Here is a 23,861-nt window from a genome sequence, read left to right as displayed (position 1 = left end):
TAACCACCTCTTTCCTTCTTCACTAAGACTTTCCTTTTCACTATGCTCCTGTGCACTTTCTGTTCGAGTAAGCTTAGCCTGCTCACATTTCACATATGTCATTTTTGTTCTAACTCTATATCCTTGCCTTCAATGAACCCTCTAAATCTCACTCATCCTTCAAAGACGAACTCGAGTTGGATTTTCAACAGAAAATCCTTCCCGTTTACTGTAACCCACAAGGAGGCATGTTTCTTGGTCTTTGCCAACAGAATGGACTCTTGGACCTACACTGCCTTGCACTTCTTTCTAAATGTTATGTATGTATTACTGCCCTCCCAGTAGGGGTTTCCTTGAGGAAAGGACCTGATATCTGAAACTTAATTTTCTCTCCTCCATAGCAAGGAGGAGTTCACTTGGAGTAGAGAAGTATTTGTTGCAATATTTCCCTTCATTCATCCTTCTAACTGCTGTGATATGACAAAGTAGGCTAAGACTTAATTCAGTCAAGACAGGAAATTGCTATTCACCAGATTGTGCCTGATGAGTTCTTTAGCAAATTCAAAGGAAGAAGAAGCGTTGTCCATCAAGCTTTTGAGTTCTGCCTGAAATTGAAAAAGGAAAGACTTAGAAAAAGGGCAAGTGTATAGTTCTTATACCACATATTTGCACAATGTTTTATAGTTTACAAAGAATTTAACATGCCATTTCATTCATTCCTCAGGATTAAGAGTCAGTGTGATTGTTAACCTCATTTTACAGATGAGAACATTGAGGCTTATAAACGATAAATGACTTGAACCTTACACTAAGCAGCAAGTCTGAAACTGGGGAGCCCACGTCTGAAGACTCCTACTTACTCTTTTCTTGCAGAGTCAAAAGTGATAAACGAGCTAAACTTTTGAAAACTGGGGTTGATTCTTCAATCTGACCATTCCACCTATATCCCAAACTCTCAAAGTCGCTCCTTTCTGCTGCATTGGCCTTTATTTACAGAGCACAATTAAAATACCTTCTCCTATTATTTATTAGACCTATAGATCTCTTCTGTATTCTCTTACCCTCTTAACTCCCTGTAGAACAAATGGTCAGCCATTTCCAGCATCTTCACTAACACCCTAGATTCATTTTCTTCCTCAACTTTGTTATTCCTACCTTGCCAATCTATAATTTTGAGTAATCTTCCTCTCCTCCTTTTCCTACTTTCATCAGTTAGGTAGCTAAGCTTCTCAGAATAAAATGATTAGATTCTTGATTGTTCTCACTAGCCACTACAAACTTGTTCTATTTGATCTCATATGGGATTGCACACTTGCCTCGGCAACTTTTTATTAATCCCTTCTCTTGTCCACAGCAGCAATTCCAAAGTGTTCGGTAATATTAGGCTAGATCAGCAGTTTTCAAGCTTTTTGATCTCAGGATCTCTTTTATAATCTTAAAAATTATTAAGGATCCCAAAGAGCTTTTGTTGATGTGGGTTATAGCCCACATAAATAGCCCATAGTACAATCTAGATTGTATTAGAAATTCAAACAGAAATTTTAAAGTATTCAATTAATCAAAAAAAATAATAAGCCCACTACACATTAACATAAGTATTTTTCATTTAAGAAAAGTGCATTTACAAAACAAAAACTTAGTGCGAAGTGTAGTACTGTTTTGTATTTTTGCAAATCTCTTTAACGCCTAGCTTAAAAGAGGACAGCTAGGTTGGCATGTCTGTATCTGCATTTGATCTATTTTGAAATTATGCTGTTTCTGGAAAGCTTCACTGCACACTTGAGCAAAAGAAAGTGAAAAGACAAAATCTTTTAGTATCGTGAGGACAGTTCTGATTTCAGGCAGGGCCAGCCAGAACTAGGGCTGGGCCAAGTGGGATGCCTAGGGCACAAAATTTAAAGCAGAACTCACTGCACATGAAAAGATGTTCAACATCATTAGTCATCAGAGGAATGCAAATCAAAACCACAGTGAGATTCTACTGCACATCCAATGGGATGGCTACAATAAAAAAGTCAGATAATAACTGCTGGCAAGGATGTAGAGAAATTGAAACTCCTATACACTGCTGGTGGGAATGTAAACTAGTGTAGCTACTTTGTAAATCAGTCTAGCAGTTCCTCAATTAAATATAGAGCTCCATATAGCCCAGCAATTCCACTCCTAGGCATAGACCCAAGAGAAATGGAAACACATCCAACACATGTCCAAAAACATGTATACAAATGCTTGTAACAGTCTTGTTCATAATAGGTCAAAAGTGGAAATGACCCAAATGTCCATCAGCTAACCAATGGAAAAATAAAATGTAGTCTATCCATAAAATAGAATATTATTTGGTCATTAAAACGAATGAAGTACAATACAGGCTACAACATGATGAAATTTATAAACATGCTAAGTAAAAGAAGATAGTCATAAAAATTCACATATTATGTATTACTTTTATATGAAATATCTAGAATTGGCAAATCTAGAGTCAGAAAGCAGATTTGCAATTGCTTGGGCTGGGGTAATGGGGAGCCAGTGATTGATGGAGTTTCTGAGGGGCATGGGGTTTCTTTCTGAGGTAATGCAAATGCTCTAAAATTGTGATGGTGATTGCACATATCTGTGAATATAATAAAAACCAACGAATCGTACACTTTAAAAGGGTGAATTACAGGGTCTGTGAGTTATATCTCAATGAAGATGTTAAACAATAAAACTATAAATGGAAGATATGGATCATCTTATCCATGTTAAGGTGAAAATGACCTTTCTAAAAGCATGACACTAATGATAGAAACCATGTAAGAAATATTCTGCATGAAACATATCCTTTTATATTCAAATTTTCTGTCCTTATATTTAAAACATATTTTAGGGTTTTGTCTTTTCAATCTAATTTGCCAATCTTTGTCTTTTAATTGAGAAATTAAACTTTTTAGATATAATATACTTATAGGGGTGCCCGGCTGGCTCAATCAATGGAGCACGCAATTCTTGGTCTTGGGGTTGTGAGTTTGAGCCCCACGCTGGGTGTAGAGATTACTTTAAAAAAAAATAAAATCTTAACAAATAATTAAATATAAGATAGTATAATTATAGATAATTCGGATTTGAAAAAGGCAAAACAAGAAGGCTTTTAGAAGATAATACCGGGGAGCCTGGCTGGCTCAGTCAGAAGAGCATGTGACTCTTGATCATAAGTTGGAGCCCCACACTGGGGGCAGACATTACATATTTTTAAAAAATAAATTAAAAAAAAAAGGAAAATAATACCACAGAATATGATCTTAGCCAGGAAATCATCTTAAACAAGATACAGAAAGCATCAAAGGAAAAGGTAGATAACTTTGACAATCTTTCTGTCTACAAAATCTGTGATAATTGTTAATATTTACTGAGAGTTTACCATATATATCAAGTTAGGGACTTCATGTATGTCGTATCATTAATCTTTATAGCAATCTATAATAAGTCAGTCTATTACTTTCCTTATTTTGCAGGTGATGCTTAAAGAGGTTAAGTAGCTCACCAAAGCCACACACCTATCACCCAGAAATGGAATTTGGGGTCTATCTGATTTCAAAGCTCCTGCTCTTAATCATTGCCCTGGAGGCCTTCCCAGTTTGGGGGGAAAAGTTCTTTTAACTCATTATCCTCTGAAACTAGCATTCTCTTTCCTTTCACCAGCATCTTACAGCATCCCTGCTTCTACTGCTCCATGATCTACTTGTCATCCCTCTGCCATAGCCTTTATGACAAATCCCAATCCAAGCAATTACTCACCCGCTCCTTATCTCTTTGTCATCCAGTTTCAAACTCCAATAATAATGATATCCTAATTACAGTAGGAAATTGTAGGAAATCCTAACTATGAAACCCAATGGCTTTTTTTCAATCTTTGTTTTTACTGACCTCTTTTGAACCTTCTTCTTTAAACACAAGTCTCTCTTAATTTCTTAGTCATATTAAATGTGAAGTCTTAGTATTCTCATTCAACCAATACTTAGTTGACACCAACTTTGTGTGTGCACTGTGCCAGATACCAGGACACACATGTCAAAAGACACAGTTTCAATCCTCAATAAGCTTGCCTAGATGAAAGATAACTAGGAAACCATCAAATAGCACACATGATATTTTATATATATATATCTACATACATACTTATATCTATCTATATCTATCTATCTCTATATATAATCACATATAAGTGAAAAGAAGAAAGTACCCCTAAATTTGCAGTTAAGTCAGTAAGGCTTTAGAGTCAGATAGACAAGGGTTTGAGACCTGAATTTGTCACTTGTTAGTTGTAAAACTTTGGGCAAGTTATTTAAAGTACCTCAAGAATTAAGTGAGTCTTTATAGATTAAGTCATGCTTACTACAGAAGGGCAGAATGCTATTGGTGTTTGTGGAGAGAATGAACGATAGAATATTGAACATATTACACAAATTACTACAGGAATGCCTGATTTTTAAGCAGTTTAATAGAATTATCAGCAAACACAAACTATATTCTACTGCTAACACGTCTCCCCCCAGAAGCTTGTCAGGGTACATCTGACATAGCACATAGTACATCTACTGCTGGAATACATTATAAAATTAATATGTAAACTGCACAGACATAATTTCAAATGAAAAAGCATGTCTTTTGGGGGATAGGAAATATAGTTTGGTGCCCTGACTTGCATTATGCTAGACCTACAGAATATTGGCTAACCATGCTACCCATACCAGACTATGGAAAGAACACATGCAGACAAAACATAAACATTTAATAGACTGGAAAAAATTTGGCAAATCCCCCAAGATTAACTCAAGGTAGAAAGGCAAGAATATACTTCTTTTATTCACTCCTACCAAAGGCCATAAACTCTAAAGAGATCAAATTGTGAACCGGCTTAGTATTAAACTGCTGACACTGGAAACCAGCCAATTAGGCAGACTCCGGGGACTCTTTAGTTGAAGTGAGTACACCCAAGAACGTATTGTACATAACATATAAATGGACAGCTCAGTTGCATACTAAGCGACTGAAGTGGTGGGCATTTGTATTGCCATAACAGACCACTTTCATCGACATAAGCCACAAAAAGTGAATCTGGGCCTATGCTAAGGACACATGATTTCCACTCCACCCCTCTCGCACAATTACTAAACACTGTTTCACTCAGGAGCTGAGTCTGCTGTCAGCTAAAGCATGGTAATAATGTCCATTGCTATTACATTTACACAGTGAAGTTTGCTTTGATAGTTAGTTTGCTGGTTTCAGTTCCTATCCCTCCTCCCCCAATGGCATGATGCCAGCTGGAACTGTTTTTTGCGCAAGGGTGGGATTTTAAAATTCTGACACGTGCACAAATTTTACATTGAATTTTGATGGTTTCTGACATCAACTAAAATAGTGGTTGAGGAAGTAATTTCCATGGCCCCCCACTCAGTTAATCTAAAAATAACCTGCATAGGGGCGCCTGGTTGGCTCAGTTGGTGGAGTGCGTGACTCTTGATCTTGGGGTTGTAAGACCGAGGTCCATGTTGGGTGTAGAGATTACTTAAAAAAATAAAATCTTAAAAAAAAAATCACCTGTTTATTACATAAACAAATAAATATCTGTAAACAGATATAGTATAAAACATGCCCTCTTTTTTTCTCTCTCTCTGTATATGTGTGTGTATGTGTGTGTGCATAGTGTTAAATAATAGGAGGTCCCATGTATGGCCTACTATGCACTCTCGGTTTCCTATATAAATAGAGCTATAGCAGAATTTATCCACAGGATTGTCAAGGAAACTAAATGATAGATACAAAGCCTTTTGCATAGTGCCTAGAAGTTAGCTAATTCCTAAGGATTTATAAAATGTTTACCACTATTGCCTCTTGGGAAACCCTGAAAGAGATGCTGAATTGTGCCAACCAGAATAAGGCATTCCAGGAAATGTGAATGCAATGTGCAAAGCTACGACAGTAGGAGAGCATGGTGTGTGGAACAACGTCAGTGGCTAGACTGGAGAGGACAAGGCTAGAGGCACGGAAATTATTTAAAGAACGAAAATAAGAGATGAGGAGTGCCCAGACTAGAGCAGTGGTAGAGGAGAAGAAAGGCTAGATCAAAGAGATATCTAGGATGCAGAACTGATAGGAACTGGTAGATGATTAGATAGGGCAGTGAAGAAAAAGACTGATGGAAATCCTAGGTTTGTGATGTGATTTACATGCTGGTGACAATGAACCACAGAGCCACAAACCTTTTAGAGGAAGAAGCAGAAGTGTTTGGTTTTGACAGTATTTAAGGTAAAGTAGAACACCTACGTAAAGATCATCTACAATACATCAGACACACAGAATTCAGAAATCAACATTTTTTTAGAATATCTAATCAATATAAATATTTATATATAGTTGATTCTCCTGGAATCACCCTGCCAATAACAAAGGGATATTATGTCAATCAGGAGTTACAGATAATAGAGTCTAATGAATAACCCAAAAAGTATAGGGTTATTCAAACTGGAATTAAGTAAATTAAAAAACACATTTCCATCACTACCTCAGCTGCTTTGCCGTTGTAAAGGCGAAAATGATTACAGGCCTTAAGATTGAGTGCGATGGTGCTATCAGGAATTTGCTGAAGGTAAACTGCCAGAACTTCTTGAGACACATCATAGTAATCCAACTTGTAGTAACATAGGGCCACATATACATTGAGGGCAAGGTACTCCCTATTAGATGAAAGAATTAAGGGTTAACAGTTTAAGTCTACTTCATAGTAAGGTTGTCAAACTACAAAGACTTTTTATAATGGCTCAAATGGATAGCCAGGCGAGGACGACATGAATTTGCCCTTTGAAGAAAGAAGGCAAGATATCATCAGTGCAATATTTTTCTTTTGTATTATAATATATGGATGTTTTGAGTTAAGTAGAATGAGAGATGACAACTGAAGGAGAGAGGAAAGCATCCAACTCCTACTGGTTCATGTTAAAAAGACTAAACTAACGTATGCTGTAACTGGGCAAAACTGTAAATAAGCATACACCGGACAAAGGCCGGACACACAAAGCAAGCACTCGATGACTGAGAAGGGGAATGGGTAGGGTGCAGGCAAACAAAAGGGGAGAAGGCAGGTGGATGAGATATTTTTGGGAAGTGGGAGAGATACCCAGTGGTCAGTGGTAAAGTTGGAGTGTTAATTCTTCTGAATGGTTTATTTCTAATTTTGTCAGCAAGTTCCCTACAACCTAATACAATATATTTAGACCATGCATTTTCAACAGGGGCCATATCATCCCCAAAGGGGTAAACATCCTTATGAAGAAGTGGAAAATCATACTAATTTTAAGTATAAAGAATAGATATATGTTCAGTACATAAATTGACATACAGTATATCTGTGGTTTTAAAATTTCACGAGAAGGGACTGGTGGGGGGTGGGAGGGAAGACCAAAAAGGCTCCTCGGAAGGGTGATTGTGAAATAAAAGTGGAGAAATCCTGATCTGGAGAATAAGGAGTTCTTAACCGGACCACATTATTAGCTAGACATATTTGAACACATGGTGATAATAGATCGAAAGGACACTAGGTCCTCAGCCAAACTAGTTACAGAAAAAGTTAACAAAATGAGATTTGGAGTGGACATGAAAGGACACAGACCTGTTATCTAGCAGTATTCGCTTATAAATATCAATAGCTTCTTGGTAGTGAGATCGCATATAGTGGATTGAGGCCAAACTGAGTTGATCTTCTGTGATATCCTGAAGATTCTGATGAAAGTTCATTAACTTCTTCTCATCATTAAACTAAAATTGTCCGAGGGAAAAAGACACGTAAAGATTCATGTTAGAGTACAGTTAATCAACTCCTATGGTACAGATTTTAACTCCTTCTCCTTCAGCCATTTTATTTCCCTTCAGTCCCTTGTCGTCTTCTCCCCTGTCTGTCCTTCAGAGAAAGAATGAAAACAGCCTCTAGAGGCATAGCCTTGACGATGGAAAGCCTTTCAATCACAGCTAATACCAATTACTTTACTCCTCCCCCTTCTTCTTCCTTTCTATTTTTTTCCTGTGTCTTTTTATCATTCTTCTTTGCTGTTTATAAGAGAGACATTTTGAAATATAAAGACACAATAAGGTAGAAAGTTTATAAGTATGTAAAGAGAGGGACACCTGGGTGGCTCATCTTAAAAAATATTTTAAAAAAGCATATAAAGAGGGGCGCCTGGGTGGCACAGCGGTTAATCGTCTGCCTTCGGCTCAGGGCGTGATCCCAGCGTTACAGGATCGAGTCCCACATCAGGCTCTTCCGCTATGAGCCTGCTTCTTCCTCTCCCACTCCCCCTGCTTGTGTTCCCTCTCTCGCTGGCTGTCTCTATCTCTGTCGAATAAATAAATATAATCTTTAAAACAAAAAAAGCATATAAAGAAATATAATAGACAAAAACTAAACAAAAGAGAGAGGTGTAGCTATACAAATATGACAAAGTAGAGTTTATGTGAAGAGAAATTTTTAGAGATAAAGAGAGACATTTCACAATGATGTTTCAATCCACTAGATGGACAGAACAATTCTAAATTTGTATGTACTTAATGATAGAGTCTGAAAAACATGTAATGCAAAACCCAAAAGAACTAAACAAAGATGGACAATTACACCATGAAATTTTTAAATGCACTAAGAATAATTATTTTCATATACTGCCTATGGATGATTTGATAAACTTTCTGTAAAATAATTTAGCAATATCAATTAAAAGGTTTATTTTTTTTAAAGATTTATTTATTTATTTTAGAGAGAAAAGGAATCCGTGTGTGTGTGTGTGTGTGTGTGTGTACACAACGGAATATAACTCAGCCATAAAAAAGAATGAAATTTTGCCATTTGGGACAACATGGATGGATCTAGAGAGTATAATGCCAAGTGAAATAAATTAGTTAGAGAAAGACAAATACCATATGATTTCACTCATGTGGAATTTAAGAAACAAAACAAATGGGCATAGGAAAAAGAAGAGAGAGACAGACAAACCAAGAAACAGACGCTTAATGATGGTACCAGAGGGGAGGTGGGTGGGGAGATGGATTAAATAGGTGATGGGGATTAGGAATGCATTTGTGATGATCACTGGGTGCTGTATGTAAGTATGAAAAAATTAAAAATAAATAAAGACATATATACATACACACATACAATCTAAAAGTTAAAAACTAGGAAACATTAAATAAATTATGATACATGCATACAATAAAATGTTATAAAAACCATTTTAAAAAGTCCCAGTATTGAAGACTATTTAGTGACTCAGGGATATGCTCATTGTATAAAGATAAATTTTTTAAAAAGCAGAATACAAAAAATATATATTCAGCATGAGTCTCATTCTGCAAAACAAAAAATGAACAAAATATAAATATGCATATAAAATAATTATCTTTATTTATTTGAGAGAGAGAAAGCATGGGCAGGGGGAGGGACAGAGGGAGAAGAAGACTCCCTACTGAACAGGGAGCCCAATATGGGGCTCAATCCCAGGACCCCAGGATCACGACCTGAGGTGAAGGCTGATGCTTAACCAATGGAGCTACCCAGGCACCCCTTAAAAATAATTATCTTAAAAGAAGACATAGGATACCAAAAGGTTGAAATGCAGTTACCTTTATTATTTATTTTATTATTTTTTTTAAATTTAAATTTTAGATAGTTAACATACAGTGCAATATTGGTTTCTGAAGTAGAATTCAATGATTCATCACTTACATACAATACCCAGGGCTCATCATAAAAGGTGCCCCCTTTAATGCCCATTACCCATCTAGCCCACCCCCCACCCACCTCCATCAACCCTCAGTTTGTTCACTATCATTAAGAGTTTCTTATGGCTTATTTCCCTCTCTTCTTTTTTTTAATCTACCCCCCTCTTCCCATATGTTCATCTGTTTTCTTTCTTAAATTCCACATGAGTGAGATCATATGGTATTTACCTTTCTCTGACTTACTTCACTTAGCATAATACACTCTAGCTCCATCCATGTCGTTGCAAATGGCAAGATTTCAATCTTTTTTATGGCTGAGTTATAGCCCATTGTATATATATACCACATCTTCTTTATCCATTCATCAGTCAGTCGATGGACACTTGGGGTCTCTCCATAGTTTGGCTATTCTTGATAATGCTGCTATAAACATTGGGGTGCATGTATCTCTTTGAATCTGTATTTTTGTATCCTTTGGGTAAATACCTAGTAGTGCAAATGCTGGATCATAGGGTAGTTCTATTTTTATTCTTTTAAAGATTTTATTTATATATTTGAGAGAGAGAGAGAGAGCGCGCGCATGAGCATGAGTGGGGGGAGGGGCAGTGAGAGGGGGAGAAGCAGACTCCCTGCTGAGCGAGGAGCCTGACTCAGGGCTCTATCCCAGGACCCTGAGATCATGAGCCAAAGTCAGACGCCTAACTGACTGAGCCACTCAGGCACCCCACGGCAGTTCTATTTGTAACATTTCGAGGAACCTGCATACCATTCTCCAGAGTGGCTGCACCAGTTTGCATTTCCACCAACAATGCAAAGAGGGTTCCCCTTTCTCTGCATCCTCACCAACACTTGTTGTTTCTTGTGTTGTTAATATTAGCCATCCTGACTGGTGTGAGGTGGTATCTCATCATGGTTTTGATTTGCATTTCCCTGATGATGAGTGATGTTGAGCATCTTTTCGTGTGTCTGTTAGCCATTTGGTTATCTTTTTTGGAAAAGTGTCTCCTCATGTCTTCTGCCCATTTCTTAATTGGGTTATTTGTTTTTTGGGTGTGGAGTTTGATAGTTCTTTTTAGATTTTGGATCTACAATGATCAGAAACATCATTTGCAAATATTTTCTCCCATTCTGTAGGCTGCCTTTTAGTTTTGTTGATTGTTTCTTTTGCTGGGCAGAAGTTTTTTTAATCTTGATGAAGTTCCAATACTTCATTTTGGCTTTTGTTTTCCTTGCCTCAGGAAAGGAGTCTAGTAAGAAGTTGCTACGGCTGAGGTAAAAAAGGTTGCTGCCTATGTTCTCCTTTAGGATCTTGATGGTTTCCTGCCTCACATTAAGGTCTTTCATCCATTTTGAATTTATTTTTGTGTATGGTGTAAGAAAGTGGTCCAATTTCATTCTTCTGCATGTTGCTGTCCAGTTTTCCCAACACCATTTGAAGAGAATGACTTTTTCCATAGGATATTCTTTCCTGCTTTGTCGAAGATTAGTTGACCATATATTTGTGGTTCCATTTCTGGGTTCTCTATTCCGTTCCATTGATCTATGTGTCGTTTCTGTGCCAGTACCATACTGTCTTGATCACTACAGCTTTGTAATAAAGCTTAAAATCTGGAATCATGATGCCTTCAGTTTTGTTTTTATTTTTCAGAATTGCTTTGGCTATTCAGGGTCTTCTGTGGTTCCATACAAATTTTAGATTGTTCTAGCTCTGTGAAAAATGCTGGTGGTATTTTGATGGGGATTGCATCAAATGTGTAGATTGCTTTGGGTAGTATAGACATTTTAACAATGTTTGTTCTTCTAATCCAGGAACATGGAATGCTTTTCCATGTCTTTGTGTCCTCTTCAATTTCTTTCACAAGTATTCTATAGTTTTCAGAGTATAGATCTTTTATTTCTTTAGTTAGATTTATTCCTAGGTATCTTATTGTTTTGGTGACAATTGCAAATGGGATTGATTCCTTGATTTCTTTTTCTGCTGCTTTGTTATTGGTGTATAGAAACGCAACAGATTTCTGCACATTGGTTTTATATCCTACAACTTTGCTGAACTCATGTATCAGTTCTAGCAATTGTTTGGTGGAGTCTTCCAGGTTTTTTACATAGAGTACCGTGTCATCTGCAAATAGTGAAAGTTTGACTTCTTCCTTGCCAATTTGGATGCCTTTTATTTCTTTTTGTTGTCTGATTGCTGAGGCTAAGACTTCCAGTACCATGTTAATTAATAATGGTAAAAGTGGACATCCCTGTCGTATTCCTGACCATAGGGGAAAGGCTCTCAGTTCTTCCCCACTAAGGATAGTATTAGCTGTGGGTCTTTTATATATGGCCTTTATGATGTTGAGGTATGTTCTCTCTATCCCTACTTTGTTGAGGGTTTTTTATCAGAAAGTATGCTGTATTTTGTCAGATGCTTTTTCTGCATCTATTGACAGGATCATATGGTTCTTATCCGTTCTTTTATTAATGTGGTGTATCACATTGATTGATTTGGGAATCTTGAACCACCTCTGCAGCCCAGGAATAAATCCCACTTGATTGTGGTGAATAATTCTTTTAATGTACTGTTGAATTCGATTTGCTAGTATTTTATTGAGAATTTTTGCATCCATGTTCATCAGGGATATTGGCCTGTAACTCTCCTTTTTAGTGGGTGTAGATACTATTCCCTCTTTCAATTTTTGCTTACTTATATTTTGTTTAATAGAATTAATGTGTAACTTCAATAATATGGAAAATTATTTTTAAAAAACCATTTTATGATGATGATCAAAATTACCACTATAAGCCAGGGGTGCTTGGCTGGTTCAGTAGGTAGAGAATGTAACTCTTGATCTTGGGGTTGTGTGTTCAAGCCCCACTTTGGATGTAAGCTTACTTAAAAAAAATGAAAGAAAAGAAAATTTGGGGTGCTTGGCTGGCTCAGTCAGAAAAGCCTGTGACTCTTGATCTCAGGGTTGTGAGTTCGAGTCTATACCCAAGATGTTGGGTATAGAGATTACTTAAATTATATAGATTAATTTTATAGACATAGATATCTATATAATTATCTATATAACTAGATAGATAATTATATACTTAAATATAGAGATTACTTAAATGAATAAACAAAAACTTTAAAAAGGGGGGCACCTGGGTGGCTCAGTCAGTTAAGCATCCAACTCTTGATTTCAACTCAAGTCATGATTTCAGGGTCTTGAGATCGAGCCCCGCATCAGGCTCCACCCCAGGTATGGAGCCTGCTTGAGAGTCCCTCTCTTCCTCTCCATCTGCCCAACGACCCCCACCCCCTGCTCTTGTGTGCTCTCTTTCTTAAAAAAAAAAAACAAACTTATTGCTATAAGGCAATTCTGAAAAGTGTGTATTTCTAGGAGTTAAGGTGTCTTAGAGTCTGCTTCCAAGACACAATACGATAGTTGAAACAAACTAATCTTAAATGACTACTACTTCAGAAGAAGTAAAATCTAACATCTCTTAATTAGTAGTATGAAGAACACTAAAGGGAAGAAAATCCTATAAAATTAATACCCATATTCTACTTGTTCTGGAAATATCGTTAACAAGCATTTCTAGCTCATCATCTTTCACTATTGTTTTTAATAAGAAGGAAGAAAAAATATTTTAAAAACAAAAAATGTGAAATGAGAACATAAATACCTTATGAGCCAAGTGGAAGAGGAGGCGGTTTTGAAGTCGGCTTTTTGGAGCTGGAAAAAAAAAACACATTCAAGCTGCTTATTAATTGTCACTGGCACTTAGTCCCTTGCAAGAATAGACATGGAACTCGGATAATCTTTCCAAATCCTTATTCTGCGTGACCCTGATATGTCTCTACTATGATATATATTATTTTAGTCTGGTCTCTACCTGCAGTAGCAGCAACAGCATCAGGAACCAGAAAAAAAATGTTCTCTTCTTTTCCAGCACTTGTTCTACTTGCTTCTATCATGGTGACCCACAGCACAGGACGCCACACACACAGTTCCAGTAGCAGCCCACTGCTGTGCTGTTCACACACTCACCAAACACTGGAAATAAAGTTATGTTTATCTCAACTCATGTAGAAATCCATGTCACTCAGCTGTTCTTCCAAGTATTCTTTGTCAATTCCTTCTGAAATCTACTTTTCTACAATTATACGGCCATATTTTCTTAAATACTAGCCCAATCTCTACTCCACAGATCTTCTAGCATGATAATCTGCCACACTGAAAGTCAACCAAGCGAAAAGGTTAATACCTTTCAAGCTCCAAATCCCCTTTGCACTGTTGAAGAATTTTCCTAATTCTAGATACCTAACCCTATACCTTTTACAGAAAAAACACATACTTCAAAGCATAAAAAAGAAAAAAATTATATGGAAAGATAGATAGCTACCTTGATCACTTTCAATGTGTCTAACACTATTTTAGGCACAAAGTCTGGAAACATGAGATAAATAAGTAACTTAAAGGTATAACTAGATTAAGAAAAACTATATTAGTACACAGGAAACAATTTGGGTACAAATCAAGAAAGGCTTCAAGTTCCTCATGATCCATGAATTTGAGCTGGACTAGTTCCCATATATGTATATATCAGTTAATTCTCTAAGAATTCTTATCCTGGAATATATTCTTCCCTAACGAATTTCCTAACAAACATTCCCTTGCCCAGTTTCTCTACATTTCTTTGAATTTAATTTGATTCATACTCTCATTATTCTTAATCTTTCCTCCCCTGTTTCTCTTTGCCCTATTCTTTTTTTTTTTTTTTTTTTTTTAGAGATTTTATTTATTTATTTGACAGAGAGACAGCCAGTGAGAGAGGGAACACAAGCAGGGGGAGTGGGAGAGGAAGAAGCAGGCTCATAGTGGAGGAGCCTGATGTGGGACTCGATCCCAGAACGCCGGGATCACGCCCTGAGCCGAAGGCAGACGCTTAACCGCTGTGCCACCCAGGCGCCCCTCTCTTTGCCCTATTCTTATTTGCAAGTTGATGTCCAGTTCTTAGACAGCTGTCAGGACAAGTAAAGCAAACAAAAACAAGTCTGGATTCTTCAAGCAGAAATTACTTGGCATCTCACTCAGAAGCAGGGAAGACAGGTATAAAATGCACCTTGCTAGGGCTTTGACAGCTACCTCCAACTTCTACAATAACATGAGTATCCTACCATGAGGTAGGATAACTTTCCCTTTTGCTTCTCTAATACTGCTTGTCTGCTGTAGCTTCTGTGGAAGGTGGGGGTGGGGAGAGGAAGCAGCAGAGAGATTAACTCTCTCTTTAAACATAAAGTTGCTTAGATCAAATGTTCTGTGAAGATTAAGTCTATTTTTTAGTTTTCTTTCCTTTTTTTTTTTTTAAAGATTTTATTTATTTATTTGACAGAGAGAGAGAGAGACAGCCAACGAGAGAGGGAACACATGCAGGAGGAGTGGGAGAGGAAGAAGCAGGCTCCCAGCGGAGGAGCCCGATGCGGGGCTCGATCCCAGAATGCTGGGATCACACCCTGAGCTGAAGGCAGACGCTCAACAACGGAGCCACCCAGGCGCCCCGTTTTTTTAAAAAACCATTTTATTTTTAAATAATCTCTATACCCAACATGGGGCTTGAACTTATAACCCCAAGATCAAGAGTCACATGCTCTACCAAATGAGCCAGCCAGGAGCCCCTATTTTTTAGTTTTCTAATTGCACTTGGTTTTTCCTCAATAGAAAAAGAATTAAATACATTTTAAAATCTCCAAAATAACTCATACCATTAATAATGAATACTGGATATTAAAAGGGGCCATTTTACCTTTAAATCCAGCGGCCTCAGCTTGTTTATACATTCCGAGAAAAAAGTAGGTACAGGCTAGGTTCACCCAGACTTCGGGATTGCAATTTTCATCTTTTGTTGCATTTTCATATTCCTGAAATATATATTAACCAGGGATTTCATTTTGGCAGTAAAGCAATTGATGAGCCATTCCTCTATAATGGAACAGGATCTCTTACTAAGATTGGGCAACTTCGCATTTACGGAATCCTATATGCTCCTCAACTATTCTGTACCTGAAAGGTTAAGTACCGAAGCTACAGCTCAAACTTACCCATGGGGGGCCGGGGAGCTGTCGTCCACAGTCTTCTTTTTAAAGATTTGTTTATTTGAGAGAGAGAGAGAGAGAGAGAGAGGAGATGCACACCCAGGGGAGAGGGGCAAAAGGAGAAGAGAATCAAGCAGACTGCATGCTGAGTGCGGAGCTGGGTGCAGAGCTGGGTGCTGGGCTCCACCTAACAACCCTGAGATCATGACCTGAAACAGAGTCCAATGCTTAACTGACTACACCACTCAGGCACCTTTCCCACGTGTTAAACTTGTTTTTTTTTTTTCCTTTTTAAAATTGATATGGGCTAACCAACTGCAGAAATGAAAACTAACTAAAATGTTTTATTTTGCTAACTTAAAAAGACAAAACAAAAGGGGTGCCTGGGTGGCTCAGTCGGTTAAGCCTCCAACTCTTGGATTTGTCTCAGGTCATGATCTCCCTGGTCATGGGATCGAGCCCTGCTACTGGCTCTGAGCTCAGTGTGGAGTCTGCTTTGGATTCTCTCTCCCTCTCCCCCTACAAATAAATAAACAAAATCTTAAAAAAAAAAAAAAAAAAGGAGGAGTGTCTGGGTGGCTCAGTCTGTTAGGCGTCTGCCTAACAGGGAGGGAGGGAGAAGCAGGCTCCCCACAGAGCAGAGAACCCAATGTGGGGGTCAATCCCAGGATCCAGGGACCATGACCTGAGCTGAAGGCAGATGCTTAACTGACTGAGCCACTGAGGCCCCCCCATAAATAAAATCTTTAAAAAATTTTTTTTAATTAAAAAAAAGGAAAACAAAAGATACCTTGTAAGAAATGCATAGGTTCAGTTAACTTAAAATCTGATAACCTTCATATACTACAAACATCAGTGCATTTTGTTTTCTGGCTTCATTTATTTGACTTAACATTTTAAAAAGGCATTTTCTTCCTGCCAAGAACACTTTCTGAGATTCACTTTGTCAACTACATTTTCCAATATACTCTTACTATTTACCAGTCTTTACCAGATGCCTTTGTTTCTTTTTCTTATACACTTGGGCTACTTTCTTTCCCCGCCATCTTTCACAAACACTACAAGCTTCTATCCATCCTTTTTGTATCCTCCCTTTGCCCTCACTGATTTTGTTGTTTTTGTTCTTCGTCATACCTCCTCATTATCTGATCTTGGACACTTTCATTTTGGTTATGCATGTTCTATAAATATCTTGAGACTACATTTAGGGGGAAAGAATATGTGGGAAATGTTTAAACTATTTCATTTATGCTTTAAAAACTGCTTGACAGAAGTCAACTATAATTTTATCTAGATTCACATTCCTACAGATTGCTCATTATGCTGTTTACAATGACCAAGAAAAATAACTTTCAAAACTCAACTTGCACAAATATAAAGATAATATAATCCTTCCTATGTCTAAAATTAATCAAGCAAAATAAAAATGAGCTTCTTTTGAGAAAAGCATCATGGAAATTTTATCAAAAGGGTTTATTTTTCTTCTTCTGAAGATTTCCTTAAGAAACACTAATATTGGGGTGCCTGGGTGGCTCTGTTGGTTCGGTGTCTGCTTTCGGCTCAGGTCATGATCCCCGAGCCCTGGGATCGGCCCGCATCAGGCTCCCTGCTCAGCGGGATGTCTGCTTCTCCCTCTCCCTCTGCCCCTCTCCCTGTTTGTGCGTGCACTCTCTCTCTCTCAAATTAAAAAAAAAAAAAAACTCTTAAAAAATACTAATATTAATATTTTGAACAAACTCATTAGTATATATATTAGTACATATCTAAAAGCAGAGAGTAAACAAGACATACATATACACACATGTATACATTTGAAGTATATATATATATATACACACACATATATACACACACACACACACACGCACACACACACACACACACACACACATATATATGTATACTGGAACTTATATACAAGATTTCTTTCTTTTCTTTTTTTTTTTTTTAAAGATTTTATTTATTTATGTGACAGAGAGACAGCCAGAGAGAGAGGGAACACAAGCAGGGGGAGTGGGAGAGGAAGAAGCAGACTCCCAGCGGAGGAGCCCGATGTGGGACTCGATCCCGGCGCGGGATCATGCCCTGAGCCAAAGGCAGACGCTTAACGACTGCGCTACCCAGGCGCCCCTATATACAAGATTTCTGATGCAATACATCAAACAAGAGCCAATGGTTGCCTCTGTTAACAAAGAAATAGGAATGGGAAAGGCAACCAGGTGATGTTTTTTCTTTTTACTTTGTTCCCTTCTGTATTGTTTGAATTTTACCAGGAGCATGTATCATTATAATACAAAGCTTAACAACTTTTTCAAAATCCTTGCGTTGTAATTTTTTTTTACTAACCTCCAAAGCTCTCTTGTAGTCACCCAGGTGAAAAGCACAGTATCCAATCCACAGATTCGTATCCTCTTCTTGTTCCCCAACATGACGTTTGAACTTCAGGTTAAAATTTCATTAAAGAAAAAAAGAAGGAAGGAAAGAGGAAGAGAGGGAGAGAGAAAGACAGACAGACTTTGAATAAAACCTCTATTTAAAAAACTGCTATGTTGTGGCACCTGGCTGGCTCAGTCAGTGGAGTGTGTGACTCTTAATATCGGGGTTGTGAGTTTGCACCCCACACTAGGTGTAGAGATTACTTAAAAATAAGATCTTTAAAAAAATTAGGATCAAACCAACCAACCAAAAAAAAACCCCACAAAAAAACAAAAAAACCCTGCTATGTTAAACTACTGATAAACAAATCAGCAAGGAAATCACAAGTAATAGAAGAAAGACAAAACTATTTAATTAAGCATAATTACTTTCCTTTTTTTTTTTTTTAAAGTAAACTCCACACTGTGCCCAACATGAGGCTTGAACTCATGACCGTACAATCAAGACCTGGGCTGAGATCAAGAGACTGATGCTTAACCAACTAGCCATCCAAGTACTCCAGCACAACTTCCTTCTAATTGTCACAGAAATGTATATTTTTTTGGATGTTGCAACAACTAACAGAATATACATTATATTTACTCGAGGAAGCATCATAAAATGCTGGAACAATTACTGCTGCAGAGCAACTGAAACAGCCTATGTTGAAACAGTGTGTATAACTGTATGATCTTAATTCCTTTCAATGTTAGGAATTAAGAGAATTTCAATGTTCGCTATATACCTTATTTGAGAAAATTATAGCACAGATAGACTGTTTCTTAGACACTCACTGGATGAAAATTCTGGTTCACTTATTATTTCTGGTTGAAAGAAACATATATTTTCAAATATTTCACATTTGTGTTCCTGTATTTACTGACACCTTATTCCAGAAAATATTTAAGAGTTATACCCATAACACGGGCACCTGGGTGGCTCAGTCGGTTAAACGGCCGACTCTTGATCTCGGCTCAGGTCACGATCTCCGGGTCCTGGGATTGAGTCCCACGTCTGGCTATACGCTCAGTGGGGAGACTACTTCAGGATTCTGTCTCTCTCCCTCTGCCCCTCCCCCCAATCATGCTCTCTCTCTAAAATAAAAAATAAACGAATCTTAACCAAAAGAAGTGAGTTATCCCCATAATTCTGGGGGCTATTAAGGAACATGAGAATTATGTGAAGTCTGAAGGTTAGAGAGATTAAGTAATTAATTTAAGGCCACCACAGCCAAGGAAGGTAGTAGCAGGAACCACCACAGCCCACTGACTCCATCACCTGTGTTCTTACCCTCCATGCTCTACTGCCTTCCAACTCACTTCAAACCTGTCGCATTAGCATGCACATTTATTCATAGGTATGACCTTTCACTGAGAATAAGCCATTACATTATTTTGTTACTCTTCAACAGGCTTACCAGGGCCTAAGAGAATTAAGGATATTCAGAAAACTGGCCTCATTTATATCCATTGTGAAAAAATATTTATGAATTCCCCAGCCAACAGAAGTCCTGTTTTGGAGGAAAGAAATGAGGCCTTGAAGGAGCAGTAAGAATTTTCCATTATAAAGGCTGATAAACCAAAAAATTGGTAAAAACAAACAAACAAACAAACAAAAACAATTAAATAGGGAGCCAACACATATTTATAAATCATTGCTACAGAACACTGGGTGCCTTGATTGTTACAAGATGAAGACATCCATTAATACTTTCTGGTCTAGGGTAAGAACTTACTCCTATAGTTAACTCCATAACGTTAGGAATCTTCCTTTCACAAAATGCTGTGGATTTGAGTACAGTACCTTAAGTCTGAAGAAATTCTTATTTGAAGCTCCCTGATTTTGCTTCAGGAATTGCCTGGCACCACAGGAAAGCTCATGAGACCCCCTTCCTCCAAAACCACAGCAGTTCCCATTCCCTTACATCGTGGCACTTTGACTAGCCCCCTAAGAATATAAGCATAGAACAGGGCTTCCCTGACAACTTAAAAGCAGTGTGGGATTACACAGTAAGGAAAATGTGGTCATTGTCTTAAGAAAGAGAAGAGAAACAGGGACTGATAAAAATTAGACATACACCTACCACTTAATCCACTGATTTACAGAGTCAGAAGGTCTTTCCAAGTCAACTTCCCCACTTTATTTTTTTAAAGATTCTATTTATCTATTTATTTGACAGAGAGAGAGTGACAGCATGAGTTGGGGGGGGGGCAAAGAGGGGGCAGAAGGGAGAGGGAGAAGAAGATTCCCCGCAGAGCAGGGAGTCTGACGTGGGGCTCAATCCCAGGACCCTGAGATCATGACCTGAGCTCAAAGGCAGATGCTTAACCGACTGAGCCACAGAGGCACCGCCAACTTTCGCACTTTAAAGATAAGAAAGCTGACACCAAAAAAGTCAAACAAGGTACTCGATATCAGAGCTAGTGAGAAACAGAAGACTATATATGGAAGACTGAGAAGTATATAAAGCTAATTAAAATAATTATGGTTGATAGATTACAAGTAATATAGCTGGAGTAGTGCTTTGGAGAAATGATCGGCACAACAGAACCAGGTTGTGCTGTCAAAACTCTTCCTCTCTTCATTTTTTGGTGCACCCCTTCCTTCTCCTATAACGTGTGATTCCCACAAGGCAGTTTCTCAAAGTGTAGTATCTTTGGACCACCTATATCAGAAGCACTTGGGCCACTTGTCAAAAATGCAGGTTCCTGAGCACCACCATAGACTGATTTTGAAAGAATCAGAATCCCTAAGGCAGGAGTCCAGGAGTACACATTTCAATAAGTACCCTAGGTAATACTGATGCATATTAAAAGTTGAGAACTATTGCCATAGAGATTCAAAGTATTTTCTGAAGATACAGTATTCTAGATAATAAGCATGAAGCATGGTGCTATTATTTAAATGGCCCAAATTTTATAACATATAATATGAATAAACCATAAATTGGTCAGGGGTTGGGATAAACTCTGTGTGAACTGATGCTACATTAAATGTCCCTCCACAGTTTTAGCTGAATTCACCATAGTGGGACTAGACATGATTAAAAGCGTCCCTCAAGAAGTCAGTCTATCTTTTTAGTTCATCTTTAATCAGGTCTATCATTGACACGGAATCTGCGATCTGTGCCTGACTAGCTTTACAGGAGGCCCCCCAAAAGCACCCGCCTGTTCCAAAAGCATAGCAACCAGCATTCACCCAAGCATTCATCCATATTCTGGTATCCACCTCCTAAGAAGCAACCTTCTTTGCACATTACCTCCAGCACGGTAATAGCTCCAGTAAAATCTCTTTGTGAAAGTAGCTCCTCTAGTTTCGGAATCTTCCTACCTTTCTTCTTTCTTTTGTCAGTGTGCGGGAGGTCCCCGCCTACAGCAGGTTTGGCCCTTGAAAGCATCTGTGAAAGAAGCAACAAAGACCCCATTCCGATGGTCAGTTTTAACAGCTCCAGGATGTGCATGTCAAATTCTTACCAACGAACCTCAGGCAAACCGGTTCAAACTCTCGGTAACACGTATTTTACTACAAGGGCCATCGCCCTGTACTTGAGCTGAACCCAATGGCATCAATTCATTCGAGCGGACTAAGAGAGGCTTTCGCGCAGCTTCTGTCATCTCAGCCTTTCCGCGGTCTGCTTTCCATCCCACGCGGAGCTTAGGTGCGGGGAAATGGAGAAGCAGCGGGAAGAAAGCTTCGAGGTGTTTACGGTTGCATCCCTGTCTCCCGTGAGAACAGGGGTAGGCAGGGAGTTCATCCTCCGCCGACACTTCTAGACTTCACCCCGAAGCGTGCTGGGAACCTCTTTTCTCCAGTCCTAAATTCTACTCAAAGTTCTCCCTCACTGCTCAGAGCCACTAACCATCTTGGCGTTCGTTCGGTGAGCCCCTTCCCCGGACGGAGAGCAAAGGCCCAGCCTCAGCGCCTCTCGGCATCCACACGTCTCTCTCCGTCTCCACGGCAACCCTGAGCGGGTGGGGTCTGGTTCGTCACGGAGAAGCGCTCTCAGGAGAACCCGCGCCCACGGCTTTTTGGTTCCGTCCGCTTCCGCCGCGGCAGGAGTGGAAGTTCTTCTCTTAGGAGGAGAGGCATCGTTCTCGGTCCTGGGAGCGAAAGTTTGTATCTCTATTTATGGGTTTACTTTAGGGAAAAAAACCGAATTCGAACGACATTCTTTTTCAAAGACGAGTTTCCTGGGAAAGTCATGTTGAGGGACCACTTCCGATTTGGACCGTATTGGGCTCCATAGCAACCCAGGGAGCTGACTGGCACGTGATCTTGGGCGTCGGGTCTCAGGGAAGCTTAAAAAGAATAGCTGAACCGAGGAGTTGGCGTTTATAGGTGGGAGTTCGCCCAAATACAATTTCGTATCTACATAGATAAACATAATAAGGAACTGTAATACATATATGTTGATTGGACGACTTAATTTACCTACTTTACTCCTGAACCGAGTTAATACGGCTGCAGGAGGATGAAATCACCGCATTGGGGAATGTTAGAGCTGGAAGGAATCTTAAAGAACATGCAGTCCAGCCTTTGTAACCGAACCGAACGAGAGTTCGTCCACCCGATGGACAGCACGCCAGTAACAAATGACACGGAGCTTTTGCGGGGAAGAAAGGCTATTTACTGATGTGTCGCCACCCAGGAGAAGGAGGGAATTAATGCTCAAAAGTCCCAAACTCCACAGTGCCTTACAAGCAGAGTTTTTAAAGGGTGAGAATTCAGGGTAAGGGTCTCAGGGCCTTGGGTCATGCTGATTGATTACGGATTAGGTCAGTTACATTTCTTTTCTTGATCATCTTATCCCCTCTGGCGTCTCCCAGTCTGGTTTCGGTGTGATTGTAGCGAGGTGGTCGTTCTGCTTTAGGGGCTTGGAACTGCAAAACATTCTGAGCAGTTTGCTTTGGTGATGTCATCTCTAGAGTACAAAGTTCTACATCCTGTAACTATCGCTAAGCTGCAAATTATTATTTTTTTCTTGCATACATGGCACATTATGTTTGTTATCTCAGCATCCCACAGACTTTTTGGGAGGCAATTTTATATTATTTCCTGAGGCATTTTTACAGGTTTCTTTTACAATAACTAAGGACTACATGGCTCTGGCCAGAGGCAGCTGTGAGCAATATGTCTAAACTGTGGGGTCTGTTGGCTCTTGCATCCCGACTTTCACCCTGAGGATTAGCAGACTAAGGAACCAACATCTGGAGCATTCTTCCAAGTGTATAGGTAGTTGTGGCATAGTTGAATTACATTAGATACCACTCTATACAACTAGCCCTATAGAGACTCATGTATACCATAAGCTCATAAAGGCTACGGATAGTTTCCTAGATTCTTTCCCATCCTCCTAATCTCCAGCCCTTGCCACTACCACCCATCACTTGGAGAATAAGTAAATGACTACATACCTTAATTCACTGATACATACACTTTTGTATACATGCAGATGTCCTTATATTCAGAGATGGGAACATGCATAGACTTAAGAAATGCACAAATTCACCAGCACTATACTTATATTTCTTTTGGTTCCAAATATTAGAAATATCTCTACTTTTGGTTGAATTTAAAGCAAAATTATTTTTCAGCTCTTCTTCCAGAAGTCGACATATTTTTGTAATTGCTTTATTCCAATATCATACAAATATTAAAC

The 23,861-nt window shown here is 38.6% G+C and overlaps 1 protein-coding gene across 2 annotated transcripts in view; it reads right to left on the bottom strand.

Moving 5' to 3' along the window:
* Positions 1-22,176, bottom strand: part of IFT56 (intraflagellar transport 56) — a 46,382-nt gene extending 24,206 nt beyond the window's left edge. Inside the window, exons 1-8 of one of the 2 annotated variants that reach the window (XM_026511864.4) lie at positions 22,062-22,176; positions 21,462-21,599; positions 18,134-18,226; positions 15,499-15,613; positions 13,378-13,427; positions 7,625-7,770; positions 6,521-6,692; positions 510-584 (exon numbers count right to left, since the gene is read on the bottom strand). In XM_026511864.4, coding sequence (XP_026367649.1) covers positions 510-584; positions 6,521-6,692; positions 7,625-7,770; positions 13,378-13,427; positions 15,499-15,613; positions 18,134-18,226; positions 21,462-21,599; positions 22,062-22,064 — 792 coding nt within the window. In that variant the 5' untranslated portion in view covers positions 22,065-22,176. Of the gene's footprint in view, positions 1-509; positions 585-6,520; positions 6,693-7,624; positions 7,771-13,377; positions 13,428-13,587; positions 13,749-15,498; positions 15,614-18,133; positions 18,227-21,461; positions 21,600-22,061 lie in introns of those variants that run through there. The other variant, XM_044388629.3, reaches the window with a different exon arrangement.
* Positions 22,177-23,861: the final 1,685 nt, after the last annotated feature.

Source organism: Ursus arctos, unplaced genomic scaffold (genome assembly GCF_023065955.2).
Source record: "Ursus arctos isolate Adak ecotype North America unplaced genomic scaffold, UrsArc2.0 scaffold_3, whole genome shotgun sequence".
In the NCBI taxonomy this organism is placed as follows: Eukaryota; Metazoa; Chordata; class Mammalia; order Carnivora; family Ursidae; genus Ursus; species Ursus arctos.
Note: the sequence above shows the minus strand (reverse complement) of the source record. Positions and strands in the feature narration are given on the sequence as shown.